At 33.3% G+C, this 17,240-nt stretch overlaps 1 protein-coding gene across 1 annotated transcript; it reads right to left on the bottom strand.

Annotated features, from left to right (window-relative positions):
* Positions 1 to 2,841: 2,841 nt before the first annotated feature.
* On the bottom strand, positions 2,842 to 14,706 carry LOC145627212 (3-deoxy-manno-octulosonate cytidylyltransferase, mitochondrial-like). Its single transcript, XM_081679606.1, has 8 exons — positions 14,308 to 14,706; positions 5,860 to 5,905; positions 5,655 to 5,741; positions 5,397 to 5,521; positions 3,853 to 3,992; positions 3,714 to 3,765; positions 3,488 to 3,598; positions 2,842 to 3,112 (listed from the first exon to the last, which is right to left on the bottom strand). The coding sequence occupies exons 1-8, from the start codon at positions 14,536 to 14,538 to the stop codon at positions 3,020 to 3,022; spliced, it is 885 nt and encodes a 294-aa protein (XP_081535732.1). The 5' UTR covers positions 14,539 to 14,706; the 3' UTR covers positions 2,842 to 3,019.
* Positions 14,707 to 17,240: the final 2,534 nt, after the last annotated feature.

Here is a 17,240-nt window from a genome sequence, read left to right as displayed (position 1 = left end):
GCTTGGCCAAGCTGGGTTGAGAACTAGGTTAGGTCAGACAACCTCAATTCGTATTCGACCAACTAGTGATCTGGGTTGGGGAAGGTTCAGTTGGATTGGATAAAATTTGGTCGAAATCGAACCTGACATGCCTAGCTTGAGGACGGATCGTGCATGCCTCTCGTACCGTGACGGGCTCGTGTTGGGTCTGACTATGTTTGTGCCGACCTGGCCCATGCCCATCTCTAATTACTTCCAGTTTTAAAGTAGAGGACGATTATCTTCTTGTTTTTAACGAAAGAAAGGTAAATTAGTTTGTATAGTAAATCGGAATATTTTCACATACAATTGCTATAAATGATAGATGGTACAACATGCACTTCATTCTCAACCAATTAGAAAAAATTAAAACCAATTTGTTTTTTTAATAAATTCTCAAAACCCACCTATTCTCCCCTTTTTGTGAGAGGGTTGTGCACTTGTGCTTGTGCCGCATGATGGTAAAATATATCAGAAAAATCATGTTGTAAATCATAGAGAAGGGCAGTTTTCTGGTGTAAAAAAATCATAGATTAAGGCGGGTTATGACACTTGGCAAGGTTTGCATTATACTCCGTATTGTATTTGACAGCCTGTGAATCAAATATTATGAAGAAAAATAATAATAAATTTATCAATACACTTTCTCCGTTTTTAAATTAAAAAATCCAACAATTGGAGTTTTATGCTTTTCCATGTATTATTTTAAACTTTAATTCATTCAATTAATCATAAATAAAATTATAAAAATTAATATTATAATATTTTATTTTAAAGATTACAGCGAAATGAATTTAATAATATCTCACTTGACTAGTATATTTTTTTCTTGTATAAAATTTATAGTAGATTGTTACATGATAGTGTATGAATAATGTAAACCCCCATTATTACAATTATTAGAGAAAGGTTGAGGTATACAACATTTCTTCTTTTCGAGGTGTGCAAATTATATACAACTGAATAGTATATATCATCTCTATTTTGCATTTAAAAAATTATAAACAAAGCCCTAAGGGCTACATATAAGAATCTAACATTAATTACACTGATCCACACATATTTTTGCCATAAATTCCCAAATTTATACGAGTACCATTTTAAGAAATCCATTTAATGCTTATACATAACCCTTATGAATAAATATATCATTATCCTTTGTATTTATGTTTAACTAGTCTAATTTGATGGATAAAGGGAGAAAATTTGATGGTAAATATTGAAACAAATCAAAATATTAATGGTTAAAAACTTTTTATGACACCACATGTCATCTTGGTTACAATAAATTGTGGGCCCGGGGTAAAATTTACCTACTTCCATACTTCCTTACTCTAAAAAAATCTCAGGTTTTCAATGGAGAACTGAAAAACATTAATGGAGAAGTTAAGAAAGTTAAATGGGTAAATCGAACGCGGTGAAGGTCTTCAATGGAGAAACAAATAAACTTCCCTATAAGGGTTAAGCATACCCTTCTTTTCCCCCTTTTCTATTAGGGTTTTAGTTTAATTCGCCACTACATTATGGTGGTGAAAGCATGAAGAAGATGGAAGATGGAGATAGAGGAAAGCATGAAGAAGATGAAAAGATGGAGGTAAGCGTAAAGAAGATAAAAGATGAAAATGGAGGATAGAGGTAAGCGTGAAGATGGAGGATGAAAAAAAAAATGGAAGAAGAAAAGGACAAAACAATAGAACAAAAAAATATTAAAAAAATCATATTTTCTTCTTATTTACAATAATACCATTTTGAGATACAAAAAATGTATCTCTATTTGAGATACTGGAGGCTCCCTCGTTTTTTTAAAGGTTAGAGTTGGGATTTTCCACTATTCACAAGTCATAATTGAATTAATTTTTTTTTACCAATATATAATACTACCTTTGGTCCAAATTACTCGCAACTTTAGAATATTTTAAATCTCACAGATAATACTCCAAAGTTGCGAGTAATTTGGACCAGAGATAGTATATAAATATGATCATATAATATGTTGTTGAATTTGTCATAATATCTATTTTTATATATTAATTTTTTTTTTCATAATTTTTATTAATCTCCAATAAAAAATATAGATGGTCAAATTTGTCTCGACAAATGTGCAAATTCAACTCTAGCTTAAAATAAAAAATTAAAAGGGAGTAACTTTTTGTATTCATTGTCTAAATGGTTAACCATTTTGGACCTCATTTTTCAATTGGGTCACCATGCCCAATATGTGTAAGTCATGGCTAATGCAAGCTAATTTGCAGGTAGATCAGTCCTAATAAGTGTAAGTCATGCCTAATGCAAGCTAATTTGCAGGTAGATCAGTCGAAAGGCATAAGTTAAGTCCACCAAAGGAGCCAATGCGCTCAAGGCTTGACACGTGTCCTAATTAAGGAGCCCATGCGCTCAGGGATTACCTGAATTGTGATTAATTGCATCCAAGCTAAGAGAACTAGCTGCCAAGTAGAACATTGTTGTAATATTGCCCTATTGGTCAATGAGATAAGTGATATAGTGGCTTCATGTAGCACATCCATAAGCGATTTACCCCTGATCACTTCTTGTCGTCAAATGAAGTCTTCATGGGGGAGGGGGGGAATACATGCAAGGACGCCTGTGGGATATATTGGTCGTTGAAATACAATATATAAACAAATACCAAACTATCAAAAAATTACTAAGAGGATTATCAAAAAATATTTCCGCAGAGGGATGATTACGTATAGGCTTGGTAAAAATTGGTGATAAACTAGCTCAATACGTATAAAATAAATAATTAAATAAATAAATAAAACCAAATAACAATACTGTAAAATGTTCTTTCAAAAAAAAAAAAAAAAAAAAAAATATACTGTAAGATGCTAGTACTGGTTAAACAACTAACAATACTTTTAATATTGAGTAATATATTCTTCTCTTTAATTTAAAACTCTAAAGCAAAAGGACAGCGAGCAAAGCAAACCTCACTAATCACACCGAGTCAATCTGAAATTCTGTGATGATACTTGTAAAACTATGATAAGTTCTTTTCACGCATGAATCTTTCTATCTTTTCTACATCTTCAGGAACATCGACTCCATGAGCTTCATGCTCAACTTTTATAACCTGATGATTACAGATAGCAAAGAATGAATAGGGTTCAAAAATCAGCATGCAGCAATAGAAAGGGTGATAACACAATGACCCATCAAACACTGTCATATATTTTTATTAATCTTGACTGTACATGTTTGAGAGATGCACACCAGAAAATATTTAAAATGAAACACCTCCAAATTGAATTACGGTCCATGTTCACGGTAACATGTTTGAATTAGAAGCTAAATCAGTTATTACTTTGTATTTTCATGATGCGGAGCCACGCCCGCTTATGAATAAATATATATTAGAAACAGACAATAGGAATGGATTTTGAACATGATCCCCCCCCCCCCTCCCCCAACAAACCTGCCACACACACACACACACACACACACAAACCTTCAGTTTATAGCCGTTCTCAAGGACTTTGAGTTGTTCAAGATCTTCTTCTAGTTGCAACGGTGTAGGTGGCAGATCTGGATATATTTTGAGAAATTCGGCATCATAGCTCTGCAATACCCGAAAAAAGAAGTGTCACAGACATAAAATCGAAGGATCTAAATTACTCTGTACTCCTCTAGTAGTATAATATCTGAACGACATATTCAACGTGTCATTGTCATACCTGAATACCAAGATGGAGCAAATATGGGAAATCCGGATTGACCTGCCCAGATCTGGAGGAATAGACAAAAAAAAAGTGCATTAATAGAGCAGAACAGAAACTATGAAATACAGGAAAAGAAATAGATTAGAAACGATACTTGTTATATGGGATGAGTCCTCTGGAGAAGTAGATAGCATAGCCAAGATTATCAACAACACATTTCACACGGTTTGTGTCAAAAGCGTCCCCAGGCTTTAATGGTGTGACAGCAGTGCTGAAGACAGCATCTGGGGCAGACTGCAAGGATTGGGAAAATACATATATAAGACAAACCATGCAAACATGAGCCTGCTCATTATCAATTGGCCAAGAAAGCATATGGATTCGATTTTTTAATATGCCAGCAAATACAGGGAATCTTACTAGCAAGAATGTGCTAAATTTACATAATAATAGGATGATAGGGATTGAATTTAGCACACATGAATAACAAAATTCAAATATCTACATCTCTCGTATACTTATCAGTCCAGAAACCATTATCTCAGTTCTGAGTTCTATATCCATGCAGCAAATGCTTTTGACACAGGGTAGCAAACAAAATAAAGGTGGGTTTGACAGTCAGTATACCAGCACGGTGGAGATCAGTTCAGCTCACCCCAAGAGACTAATTTTAGATGTAATAAGAACTACTTACACGTCCAAGAGTATAAATACAATAGCAAGTTTTTATTTTATTATTTTTTTTTATTTATTTTTATTATTATTATTTTTTTGTAAGAACATGCAACTACAAGCTACGAGATTCAAATCTCAAAACTACACGCAAATAGCTTAAAATGAGTGAACAGACTATGAGAACACAAAATAAATAAAAGGAAAAGTACAGTTCAGAAGAAAGACTTATTACTTCGCTCCACTCCCTTTTGTTTGCCCCAATTTACTTTTTTATTTTACTTTTTATTTCTCCATCACCTCCGCCCAACCAAAAAAAAAAACATAAAAGAGTAGTCAAACCCCAATGGTAAGAACAGAAAGGGGCCAGATTGAGAATAGCAAACACATTAGAGGGTAACACAAGCAAGCAAAGACAGACTGAAGGAACTGTAAGAGGCAGATACACATTATTAAATCCAGTAGGAAGAAGTGAAGCATTTTAAGGAAGCAGAATGATTATGAATACTGAAGTCAAAGTAATATAACAGTAATGAATAGCTATTATTCATTCACTTTCGTTTTCTACTTGGCATTACAACAGATTTGAATGCACCAACAAACCTTTGATCTGCACACTGCATTTCGTAAAACGAATGGTTCGTGCAAATGTCAGTAGATGAAGCAAAATGCCGATTCCTGATCGACTATATATAAATAAAGAGACTAGAAAAATAAAAAATAACATTAAGAAATGGAAAACCGTCGAAGGATCATGGACCAATAACAGGTGAATAATTCGATTTCTTGTTCATTTCACCTTTATTGTCATAGTTGATGACCCATGCAAATTGAGTAGTACTTTCAATAGTCAGGGTAGTATATTTAGGTAAAGTTAAGAATTGAATGCATAGTGTAACATTAAGCATATAAGATAATACACTTGTAAAATATCTGTAATAAAAAAATAGGGACAATCATCGACAAATAGAGGGATACAATAAAAGCAACATAGAGAACACTGGGGTTAGAATAACAGAAACAAACCTGCAGAGCTTTAACTATCCCATCTATTATCTCAGGTTCAATCAAAGGCTCATCCCCCTGAATGTTGACAACAATGTCGTACTTCTTGTTGAGCTTCTGAAGTGCTTCACTGCAACGCTCAGCACCTGCAATAGATTTACATAATCCTTAGCAAATCACTATGAAACTATAACCTTATTAAAATTGGTTATGTTAATAATCCTTTTTTTTTTTTTTTTACAACCAAAAAAGAAATGAGAGACAACACCCAAATGATACCGTTACGACAAGATTCTGCAGTCATTATTACATCTGCACCAAATCCTCGGCAGCATTCTGCAATCTTATTATCATCTGTTGCCACAACTGCACAGAGATAAATTCTAATCATATTCAACATCAACATCAGATGACCAACATTCAGCTCCCATTATATGATCACAACACAAGATAACCTGTTAATTGACCAAGTCAGGAAAATTACCAACTTGATCCAACATAGAAGCCAGCTTCGCTCTTTCATATGTCCTCTGTGAGAATTAAATAGTTGGTAGATGTAAAACAAAAAACAACCAATGTACAAGAAAGTCTCAATTCGTGAATATTTGTGAATAAAATAAACAACAAAGAAGAAATATCCAAGACTAACATCTTAGGATCTCTTTCCTCAAGTTTATAAACATTTCAATTCAGAAGTTGTGTTATTAGTCTACCGTTGCTGATACACAAATATGAGTCTTGAGTGAAATTTGATAAAGGACTGCTCGACAAGTTCAAACAGAATCACACATCACTCTGCAATGAACTGATATAAGGAGAGGGGCATTTTATGGAGTAGAGTTATAATGTTGGGGAAAAGCTCTATAAATAGGGCTAATTATATAATGTTGAATATTGTTGAATGTTTTGGGTTAGCTTTAGAAAGCTAAATTAGGAGAGAATCCTCCTCTCAAAATTGGAATTATCATACAAAAGTGCTGTATGCTAGGAATTAGCTCAGATCAGAGAGATTAGGAAGATGATTAAGCAGAAAAAATTAGCTAAGTACCAGATATTAGTATTGATGATCAGAGTAATCAAAGAATACAATCACTCTTCATTCGAGAGGAAGAGCAGCTCTCCAAAACTAAGCAAAGCTTAACAATATTTTCAGCATGATCCTTATTCCTCCTAATGAGGCCTATTTATAGAAAGTCTCATAACTAACTCTAACTTATTCCTCAAGACACTACTAATAGGCTATGACTAATGTGCCCCTCCCTCAAATATTGATTCCTTGCATTACCCGCCGCCCAAGCATTCACCTTGTCCTCAAGGTGGATAGTAGTCGGAACTGGATTCCTGGTTGCAGCAATGATGATGTCCTCCGCCACCCTTGCGTAGCTTGCTGTAAGGCGCCTCATCAGTAAGGTTGTGTTCTTCCTTCTGAACTAAGGAAAAAGGAAAACAGTTCTGTATTTTGCCTTGGAATGATGTCAGATGTAGGATGGGAGAGCTGGAGGCATAATAGATTGGTTTGGGGCCTAAAGGAAGGAAAATAGTCCTGGGTTGGGTCGTAATAAGTGGGATAGGATAGTGGAGGTTGAGATGTAGGGGCTCTAACAGAAGAATAATAGGGCTTAAAATAAGTGGGCCTAGCCTCAGACATCACTTCACCACTTTTAATTGAATTTGCTTGCTGGCTATTCATTTTTTTAAGCTGCACGTGACCCAGCAGAGTACCCACGTCATCACCTTGCTTTTTTACCAAAATACCCTTACTACCATCATCCTCTAGAATTGTCTTCTTCCCCAAGTCAGAGCTTCTACAATACTCTATATCTTCTGGAAATTTCTGCAGCAAATCCCACGATTTCAAGCCTCCCAAAAAATCACAACCACCAGCACGCATACCCGGGCCACCACCATATCCGCTCCCTCGGGCACCACCACGCTCGAACATACCTCCTGGAAATTTTCTTGCGAGACTATTACATCCAGCACTCGGTTTTTCGCTGACGACTCCTCCTTGACCACCACCAATCTTGCCGGTGTAAAGGCCTGAGCCACCACCTGAGCCGCTGCTATCAGCACCACCTCGTTCGAAGACTCCCCCTGGTGATTTCCTTTCGAGCCAATGACATCCATTACTGGTTCTATTGTCGGCGACACCTCTTTGACCACTGCCATCCCGGCCACCAGATGTTCCGGCGGCTAAACCATCTCGACCAACGCTGCCACCATACGCGAATTCACTCAGGGACTGTTCAGATCTACTTGTCTTAGCATCACTAAACCAAATATTCGAACTCTCGAGGCCTCCTTCTGACATCTCAACAACTGTGCCACCGCGAAAACCACCAAATAGGCCGTCGGTAGCGGATCTAAAGTATTGAGTACCTCTGTGTAACTCCGAACCGGATTTCTCCACCATTGCGCCACTAGAGAGTCCGCTCACGACGGAGTAGAAGTACCGGTCATATCTGGAAATTTCCAGTTCCTCACCTATGGAAATGGTGGCTGACCGCAGCTCTTCGCCTGTGAGGATGTTCTCTGGAATTTCCTCCTCATCCTTTAAATCTGCTTGGTTCTCTTCAGCCTCAAGCTCTTCTTCCATTTCCTTCAACTCCAATTTCATGGAAGAGAAAATCGGAGAAAATACATCATCAAAGATTTTCTCCAGATTTCTTTGAAGGTTATCAACAATTCTCTTTGTGGATTCGTCCATCTTTTCGGAGAATTGCTCACGTGACCAAATCGGAGCTCCGGCGACCTCCATCACCATTTTTTTTTTTTTTTTGGCTGAAAACTGAATTTCAGCAGCTTAATCGAGATATTAGTATTGATGATCAGAGTAATCAAACAATACAATCACTCTTCATTCGAGAGGAAGAGCAGCTCTCCAAAACTAAGCAAAGCTTAACAATATTTTCAGCATGATCCTTATTCCTCCTAATGAGGCCTATTTATAGAAAAAAGTCTCATAACTAACTCTAACTTATTCCTCAAGACACTACTAATAGGCTATGACTAATGTGCCCCTCCCTCAAATATTGATTCCTTGCACTGTAATCAAGTTTATTGATCAAAAAAACATCATCTTCTTCCTATTTTCTACCATATATGACGCTAACATTATGTCAAATCATAGCACACTTAACCAAAGAACTTAGGAAAGGAATTATAAAAAAAATGGAGAATAGTTCAACATAAAATCTCTCATAATAAAAAGAAGTTTGTGGAAAAAATTGGTATACTAATCCCCTAACTAAATGGGAAATGGAAAATCGACAATAACCACCAACTATTGTTCTAATTTTAGAATTGCCACCTACAATGTTTATATATTTATATTTCTTTATTTTAACACCAATTATTTTTAAAAACATCAAATTTTCCCACCAAATTGCCTAAACCTTCTCGTAAGACGTCATTGTGGACCGCACCGACATTTTTTTTCCCTTTTTCCGCTGAATGTTTTTCAATTTCTTAATTACAAATCTAAATTAAACAAACAAAACTCAATTTAGGTACCTAATCTACGAAACTGGGGCTAATTTATTAGATGGTGTTCATCATTTAGGTTTTAAATTAAAATTGGGTGTTTGTTATTTAGCGATTAATTTGAAAAATTGGAGCCATTTTGCATCACTTTCATGTATTACGTCTTCGATTAGTACCAAAATTGATATTATTGTTATGAAATTATTACTAATTATTGTTATGAAGAATAAGGGTTCAAATATCATTTATGGTTTTCTTAAATTCAAACGTTTTTCTAAATGAGTTATAAACTTATAATCATAAAATGAGCATATACGAATTATATTAATTCAATAAAAAGTTAATCAATGTAAATCACGCTTAAATTTAGAAAATTATCCCAGTTTGAAATATTCCCCAAAGTTAGGATGAATCCTAGAACAAGTTGTACAACAAACTATAACTAATACATGTTTAGTGACTTACTTATCTTTGCGCGAGATTGAATTATGTCATATTTACTACCAATACTTTTCCCTAACCCAATTTTAATTCTTATTATAAAACAATGCAATTGAACATGAGACCAAGGAAGAGAAGGCACAATAACTTGGGCAATTTGGTGGGAATAATTGATGATTTTCAAAATAGTTGAGGGTAGATTCTTATTAAAAAAAAAAAAAAAAAAAAAAAAAAAAAAAAAAAAAAGAAAAGAAAAGAAAATGGAGGTGGTAATTCCTCAAACAAGAACAATAATAGGTAATTGTAGCCAAAATTTCTTTGGGAAATAGTTGTAGGATTACAACTAATCTAAGTGCTGTATATATATGGAATTTCTTCCTTTTTTCTAATATTTAGATGTTAATAAAAATAATAATCAGTTAGCTTAGTCTTCCTGAGCTTCTCTCTCTGATTCTGAAATTCTCAGATGATTCTACACGGTATCAGAGTGCCAAATTTCCGATCCTTTTCTGAATTTCGCTGAGATTTTTATGTTCTCTTATTTAGATTGAAATCATCTAAAACATATCTCAGTTTATTTTTTTTTCGGAATTTTGTTAAGGTTTCAACAAATCTTTTGATTTGTCTTGGATTCTTTTGTTGATTCACTTGATTGTATTCTGAATGTTGCATCGATAAATTTGATTATAAATTTTTATTAATTTGTATCCAAGATTTTTGAGGTTGTTTGGTCTATGTGAAAACCTAATTTCTGTGAAATTACAATTGATTCTTGGATTTGTTAATGATCTTGAGTTGCTATTCGAGATCGTGTGGTGTTTGAAGTGAATTGAAGTCTTGAAGAATTTGAAGAGTTTTGAAGCTTTTCTAAGTCAGAAATCATGCTGGAAATTCAAGAAGAAAGCAGCACAACTCATCAGACATAGGATGTGAGTAATTGCTGTAATGATCTTCTGATTTAGCATCATTTGATAATTGACTATGCCTGTTATTTCTGTGCTATTTGATGACAAAAAATTCTTGGTCTTGGTCTAGAAATGCTAAGACTTTAAGAGTGCTTTAGGAGCCAAAAATAAATTAGGATTCATAGAAGAATTCACAAATAAACCTGGAGAAAGTGATCTTTAGACAATGGCTAATATCATCAATGGCTAAGGTGTGATTATCTGATGATTGGATGGCTGTTGAACTCAATGAAACGAGAAATTTCGTGTGATTTCTCTGATTGAGTCTGTTGAGAGTTTATGGACAGATGTGGAGACTGGAGGAGAGATTGGGTCAAACTAATCGACCACAAATCTATTAGTTGTAAAAGGAACTTGATAATCTGAGACAACGGAACATGACTGTGATTGCTTATAACAGTAAGGTAAAGAATCTAAGGGAATCTTTGAAGAGTTTGAGACAATTTCCTCCAATTTCAACAAGAGGTTGCAGAATTTGAAAATGAGAAGGCGTAGCAGTTTTTGTTAGGGTTGAATAATGGTTATCACATGGACATATAAATGTAAATCACTCCACTCTCTCTCATTCTTATTGGTTTGTCATTTCTCTATGATACATATTTTCATAAGCATAAATTTCCTTATAAAATTTCAAAAGAATCTGAATCAGATAATACATCAGTTGTGACTAGAACTACAGATAATCCTATATTGGAATTGACCTCCAATAATAAATATTCCTACTACCCAACAGCATTCGTTTGTGCATATAGAAAACAATACTCACAAATGTCAATTCTCCTCAAATTATCACAGCTGATGATGTTGTTAATCCTTCTGATAAGTATATCCCTTCCCATACTTTTCAGTCCAATGTCCTGAATTTTGATAAACAATTTTGTAAGACAGCCAACAAGAACGTCGAATTTCCAGAAAAATTCAAATATTTTGTTTGTAAATTACTAGCAAAGAAGTGTCGCAATGCTGTTATTCAGATGAAATTCCAGTAAGTTTTCATTGGAGATGTGAATAAAATCAAGGGTCCCATTACTAATGAAGAGGCAGAGGGACGTCCAGTAGGTAGAGGCTATGAAAAAAGTACATGATGCATTAGAAGCCAATGGGGCTTGGGATATTACTGATTTTCCTAAAAGAAAGAAGCCTAATGAGTTTAGATTAAAAAGTACTAAATCTCATCCTTATGGTCGTGTGGATACATTATAGGGCAGGTTTGTTGCTATTGGTTACCTAACAGGTGAAAGGAAAAGTTTTCAAAGAGACTTTATCACCTGTTACAAAATGGCAATGGTTAGGATTCTAGTTGCTTTAACAACAGTTACGAGATGGCCTTAGATGGGTTTATCGAGAAGAATCATAAATGAAACCACTTCCAGGATATACTTTGGAAAAGTATGTAAATTAAAGAGAGCCATTTATGGGTTGAAGCAGGCTTCGAGACAATAAAATAAGGAGTTACGTAAGAAGATATTTCACGCGAAATTACCTTCATAACCCTAATTTTTGGCTTTTCTTAAACTAAAATTCCCTAACTACCCTTCAAAGTTAGTGCCCACATGTAATAATTGCACAAACCAACAAAATACATTTTCATTATTATTGGAATTATTCTCAGTGTATTCCACACATGATTTTACACTTCATCCACTTTTCTTAATTTTCGTGAAAAAAAGAGAAACGGACACGTAATAAAGGGATGCAGGGAGTAGCAGCTTTGCATGTTGTGAAATATTTGAAGTCTACAACTGAATTGGGAATGTTTTACTATTTTGATTCTGATCTTCTTTAAGTGGTTAGTCTACTGTAGATTGGAGTTCTTGTCAATTTACTAGCAGATCTTTAAGCGCATACTGTGTCAACAAAAACTATTCTCTAGAATATATTCGGGGAGAGCGTATTCAAAGATTAATTCTTGGGCTCAAACTTAGTTTCTTGGAAAACTGAATATAGGAGTATGTCAGCTCCCACAAGTGAGTTAGTGTAGATGCCACAGGTTTGTTACAAGATTTGAGAGTTAAAGTTCCACTTCCAGTATGAATATTGATAAAAGATCAGCAGAATATATCGCACATAATCCCACGTTTCATGAGTGCACCAAACATAAAATAAGGGATTACCATTATATGAGAGAACAAGCAGCAGAAGATTTTACCGAGACAAATGATGTTCCCAGTTCCATGCAAAAGGCAGCTTTGTTAACAAAAGCTCTTTTATCTGTTCAGCACAACAACTTGACTTCCAAGCTTAGTCTTGTATACAAAACTACAAAGTCCAGCTTGAAGGAGGTGTAAATATTATAATATTACTGTATTTATGTATATTACTTGTTCAGCTGTAATTCATTGATTTAGTGGAAAATAGAAAAATTAGGACAGCTAATCTTCAAGTTGTACATATAAGGGTTTTCTAATTGCTTAGTCTTCCTGAGCGTTCTTTGATTTTCTCTCCCTAATTCTGAAATCCTCAGAAAAATTTTGAAATTAGAAACTTCTAGAACTGGCAAAAATTGTTCACAAAAGACCCATTTATAATTCTCTATTGCTCAGTATATGCCCCTTGTAAAATAACTCATAAAATACCCATCTAAGTCTTCTGATCACTACCATAACCCTCCAACTAACCATCATCAGATATATGTTACGATTCATCAGATACACTGTGGTTTCTGGATCACACATTCTACAGTACGAGCCAGACCCAGGCAATCAGGCTCATCGACTAAATTTTGTCAATCAGTCGGTTTAGTGGGCCATACTTCGTACCTGATATTATTATGATATTCATGTGTACGGGTTTTGCTAACGGATGGAATTGTGCCGTTATTGTGGGCCATACAACTAGCAATTAACGTCGTTAATATCATAAAGAAACGGAAAGTTGGCTACTTTTTCTTTATCGTTTAGCTAAAGAGTGGACGCCATTGTTATTTTTCTCTGTAATATAAATTTTGCTTTTTTATTTTTATTTTTTTCTCCAAAAATCTTCCATTTTTTCATTTTTTTTTTAATTTTATTGTTCAATCAAAAATCTGTTCTTTTTAATCTATCAATCAAAACTACCCAGAAAAAAAAGTTGGTTAATTTATCTTCAGTAGATGCAGAAAAAATCCATTCTTTGAAGTTTTTTGTGTTTTTTTTAGAGAGAGAAAGAGTTGAGTTTTTTTAGAGAGAGAAAGTTGCAAGAAACAGAGCAAGAGTTGAAGAAAATGGCACCAAGTTTTGATCTTTTGTGTGCAAAGGATAACTCAAGCATTTTTTATGAAGTTGATGATAATTATTTTGGGGTTGTTGACGATGATGTTTTTCAGATTTCTAACTTGCATCAACAACACGGGAATCTACGGAACTTTGATAATATTAACATTAATTATTGTTATAATAACAATAATCATAATCAAGAACACAACTTTGAACCTTTATATTCTGGGTTTTTTGTGGCAAATCATGAATGTTTGGCTTCATTGTTTAAATGCGTTAGAGCTTTGACTAAGTTCACCGTTAGTCAACAAATTTCCGTATAAACTACCATGTGAGACCCATCCACGTATATTTACACATATCCCCCAACCCGTTTCAAGTTTTTACCGAAAATGCCACCTGATGTACATAATAAGTCGATCAGGCTGATTGACTAGTATTTGCTCTCTACAGTCCATGTTGTATACAACGAGTGTACCATAACATATATACAGTAGTCTCTAAATCTGCTAAACTTCAACCATTTGCAAAATTGGTATTTATAAAATTAAGTGTTTCGGGGGGCAATTAAGGATGCTGTATACAGTATGGTCAGTATCATGATAGTATAAGTTTTGCCAATATTCGAAAAAACAAAATTTTTGAAGATATTAAGACCAATGAACTAAAACAATATTGTTAAACTTAATCCTAATGCTTTTCAATTTCATCATCCCAAAATAACAGGATTATCAAACAATAATCAAAACACACAACTAAAAACAGCAGTAACATCAACAATAATCATAACCCAGATCCAATAATCAATCAAAAACTAATATTAATTAAAAAATGGGCAATCAAAATTACCTGGATCATAGGTTTGCCAAGAATATCAACAAGAGGTTTCCCTTCAAATCGAGAAGAAGCAAATCGAGCGGGAATTATTCCGATAACCCGGGACCTAAATCTCCGAGATCGACGGAAGTAGAAGTATGTGTGAGCACCAATGGAAGCCGCAACCGCTGCTCCAACCACCAATCCATGAACAACCCACGATTTTGTGGAGCTCGAAGAAGATAAAGATGAAGAATTTGACATGGTGTTCGTTGGATTTGATTGAATTCTTAGTTTTTTTCTCTTTGATCAAGGATTTATACTGATACAGTTATGGTTGTCGGTGCATATTTGGGGATTGTGGGAGAAAAGTGAGAAAAGATAGTTGATGAAAAAAAAGCTTGCAATATTGAGTACCTGGGTTCGAATCATGTCGATTTATTATTTACAGTATCTATTTCTAATTTCTCCATTTTCAACTATGGGTCTGTTCGGCAAAATTAGCTGTAACTGTTGGCTATCATCTGTGAGCTGTAGAGATAGTTGTGAGCTGTCAAGTAGTAGCTGTTAGAGGTTAGCTGTCAAGGTAGCGGTTTATACTATGAGTGTTTGGTAAAAGTAGCGATTGAAACTATAAAATACAGTCATAAATTATTATTATTATTATTATTATTATTATTATTATTATTATTATTATTACTACTATTACTATTATTATTATTAGTATTATTACTACTGTAACGTGTTATGTATCATATGTTTGATAATTTTTAAAATTTTATAGTATAATGTATATTGCTAATAAATAATCAATTTATAAAATAAAAGATAGAAATTAAATACTCCTCATAATGAAAGGAATAAAAGAAAAAAAGATATGAAATAGAAATTTTTGACATTATGGTTGACCGAAACAAATAACACTGAGTCAAAAAGATAAAAACATACTCATCAAAAAAAAAAAAAAAAAAAAAAAAAAAGGTTGAACGCCAAAAAAAAATTAAAAAAAAAATTGCATTAATCGAGTGATTTTGTAGGTACTCTTTTTATTTTACGTATTTTTTTTAGGTTAATCAATTGACTTGAATGTTTAAAAAAAAAAAAAAAAAAAAACCTACCTCAATTAATGGTTATTTGGAACTTTAAAATACTCCGTATTTTATATCTCACAAATAATACCCAAAATTGCAGATAATTATTGACGGAGGTAGTACTTAACTCGTATACGAAATATAATTTTAGGTTAATGATTGACTTGAATATTTTTTTAAAAAAATGTAAGCAAAATATTTGGTGTAGTATAAAATTAAAAGAAATATAATGGGATCAATATTTTATTAAAATATAAAAGATGTTAATTGGAATGAATTATTTAGTGTCTTTAAGTGTGACCATGAGATTGTTTCAAATCTAATATATATATAAAGGGGAGTTTTTTCCCGAGTTTTTAGAGAGCCACGTAGGATCTAATTTTCTCAGCGCGCCATGTAGGATTATAAATCTTAGTAGTAGCCAATTAAATAAGAGATTATTAATTTATTTTAGAATTAAATAATTTAAATGCCATGTAAGAAAAATTGGCGAATGAGATTTTTAAGTTTAAATTAATTAAATATTATATATTATCTTTTAATATTAGGAATTTTATCTAAATATATAACAAATTTTAGGCTCATAAATACAAAAAAAAAACATTATTTAAAAAAAATTAAACAAACCGTGCATTGCACGGGGTTCATCTAGTATATATATAAAGGGGAGTTTTTTCCCGAGTTTTTAGAGAGCAACGTAGGATCTAATTTTCTCAGCGCGCCATGTAGGATTATAAATCTTAGTAGTAGCCAATTAAATAAGAGATTAGTAATTTCTTTTAGAATTAAATAATTTAAATGTCATGTAAGCAAAATTGGCGAATGAGATTTTTAAGTTTAAATTAATTATATATTATATATTATCTTTTAATATTAGAAATTTTATTAAATATATAAAAAAATTAAGGCTCATAAATACCAAAAAAAAAAAAAAAACATTATTTAAAAAAAAATCAAACAAACCGTGCATCGCACGGGCTTCATATATATATATACACTCCCTATTTTTAGTACTCCTACTACACTTGGGGTTTCAAGTTTGTATAGTGGCATAACTTAAATCATCAATAATTTTAATTAGATACGCACATACGGAGTATTGATATAATTTATAAAAATAGCAAGAAATTTTATAAGGTGAGCTTTGACTGAACATTGCCACATTGGCCTCTTTAAGAGCATCTCCAATGGTTTATTATAGGAAGTTACTTGCAAATTTAAAAAGTATCAAAGCAGTAGATTGACCATTGGAACAACATTGGAAGACTTGCTTCAATGAGCAACACTGCTTGAAAATTTGAAGGAAATATATTTTTTTTTTTTTTTTTTGTAAATTTAAAATTTAATGCAGTTGGAATACTATGTGTGTTAAATTGTTTGTGAAGCAAAACTCTATGGAGTATAGTGATAAAATATACGGTACTTATATATGATTTTTTTTTTTTTTGGTATTATCATCACGCTCTTTTTTAAATATTTTAATTTTTGTGAATCGGATTTTTTTTTTTTGTGGTATTATTTGTAGACTAAAAAGGTAAACATATTATATATTATGTATAAAAAAAACCCTCCTTTTCTCTCCTCTATCTTCTCTCTCCTAAACCTAGTCTCCATTGTCAATTTTAAATGGGCTTCCATCGGATTTCACCGGTGGAAAGCCTCATTCTTTTAAGCCTTTTGCTTTAGGTTATAATAATGTCTCCCTCAAAAGAAAGGGTTTATCTCCTTTGAAAGACAAGGTTTTTTCGATCTCCTTCGAAAGACAAGGTTTTTGTACTCCTTCGAAAGACAAGGTTTTTTGTACTCCTTCGAAAGACAAGGTTTTATTTGTGCATAATTTGGTCTCCGGTTGTGCCGGGCTACTATTGATTATGG

Source organism: Chenopodium album, chromosome 4 (genome assembly GCF_948465745.1).
Source record: "Chenopodium album chromosome 4, dcCheAlbu1.1, whole genome shotgun sequence".
Classification (NCBI taxonomy): domain Eukaryota; kingdom Viridiplantae; phylum Streptophyta; class Magnoliopsida; order Caryophyllales; family Amaranthaceae; genus Chenopodium; species Chenopodium album.
This window is presented reverse-complemented; position numbering and strand designations above follow the sequence as displayed.

Coding starts and splice junctions, on each gene's coding strand:
- LOC145627212 (XM_081679606.1), bottom strand. CDS start 14,538: ATGTCAAATTCTTCATCTTTATCTTCTTCGAGCTCCACAAAATCGTGG. Junction 5,522..5,654: donor TGCAGAATCTTGTCGTAACG/GTATCATTTGGG, acceptor AATCTATTGCAG/GTGCTGAGCGTTGCAGTGAA. Junction 3,599..3,713: donor TGCTCCATCTTGGTATTCAG/GTATGACAATGA, acceptor CGGGTATTGCAG/AGCTATGATGCCGAATTTCT.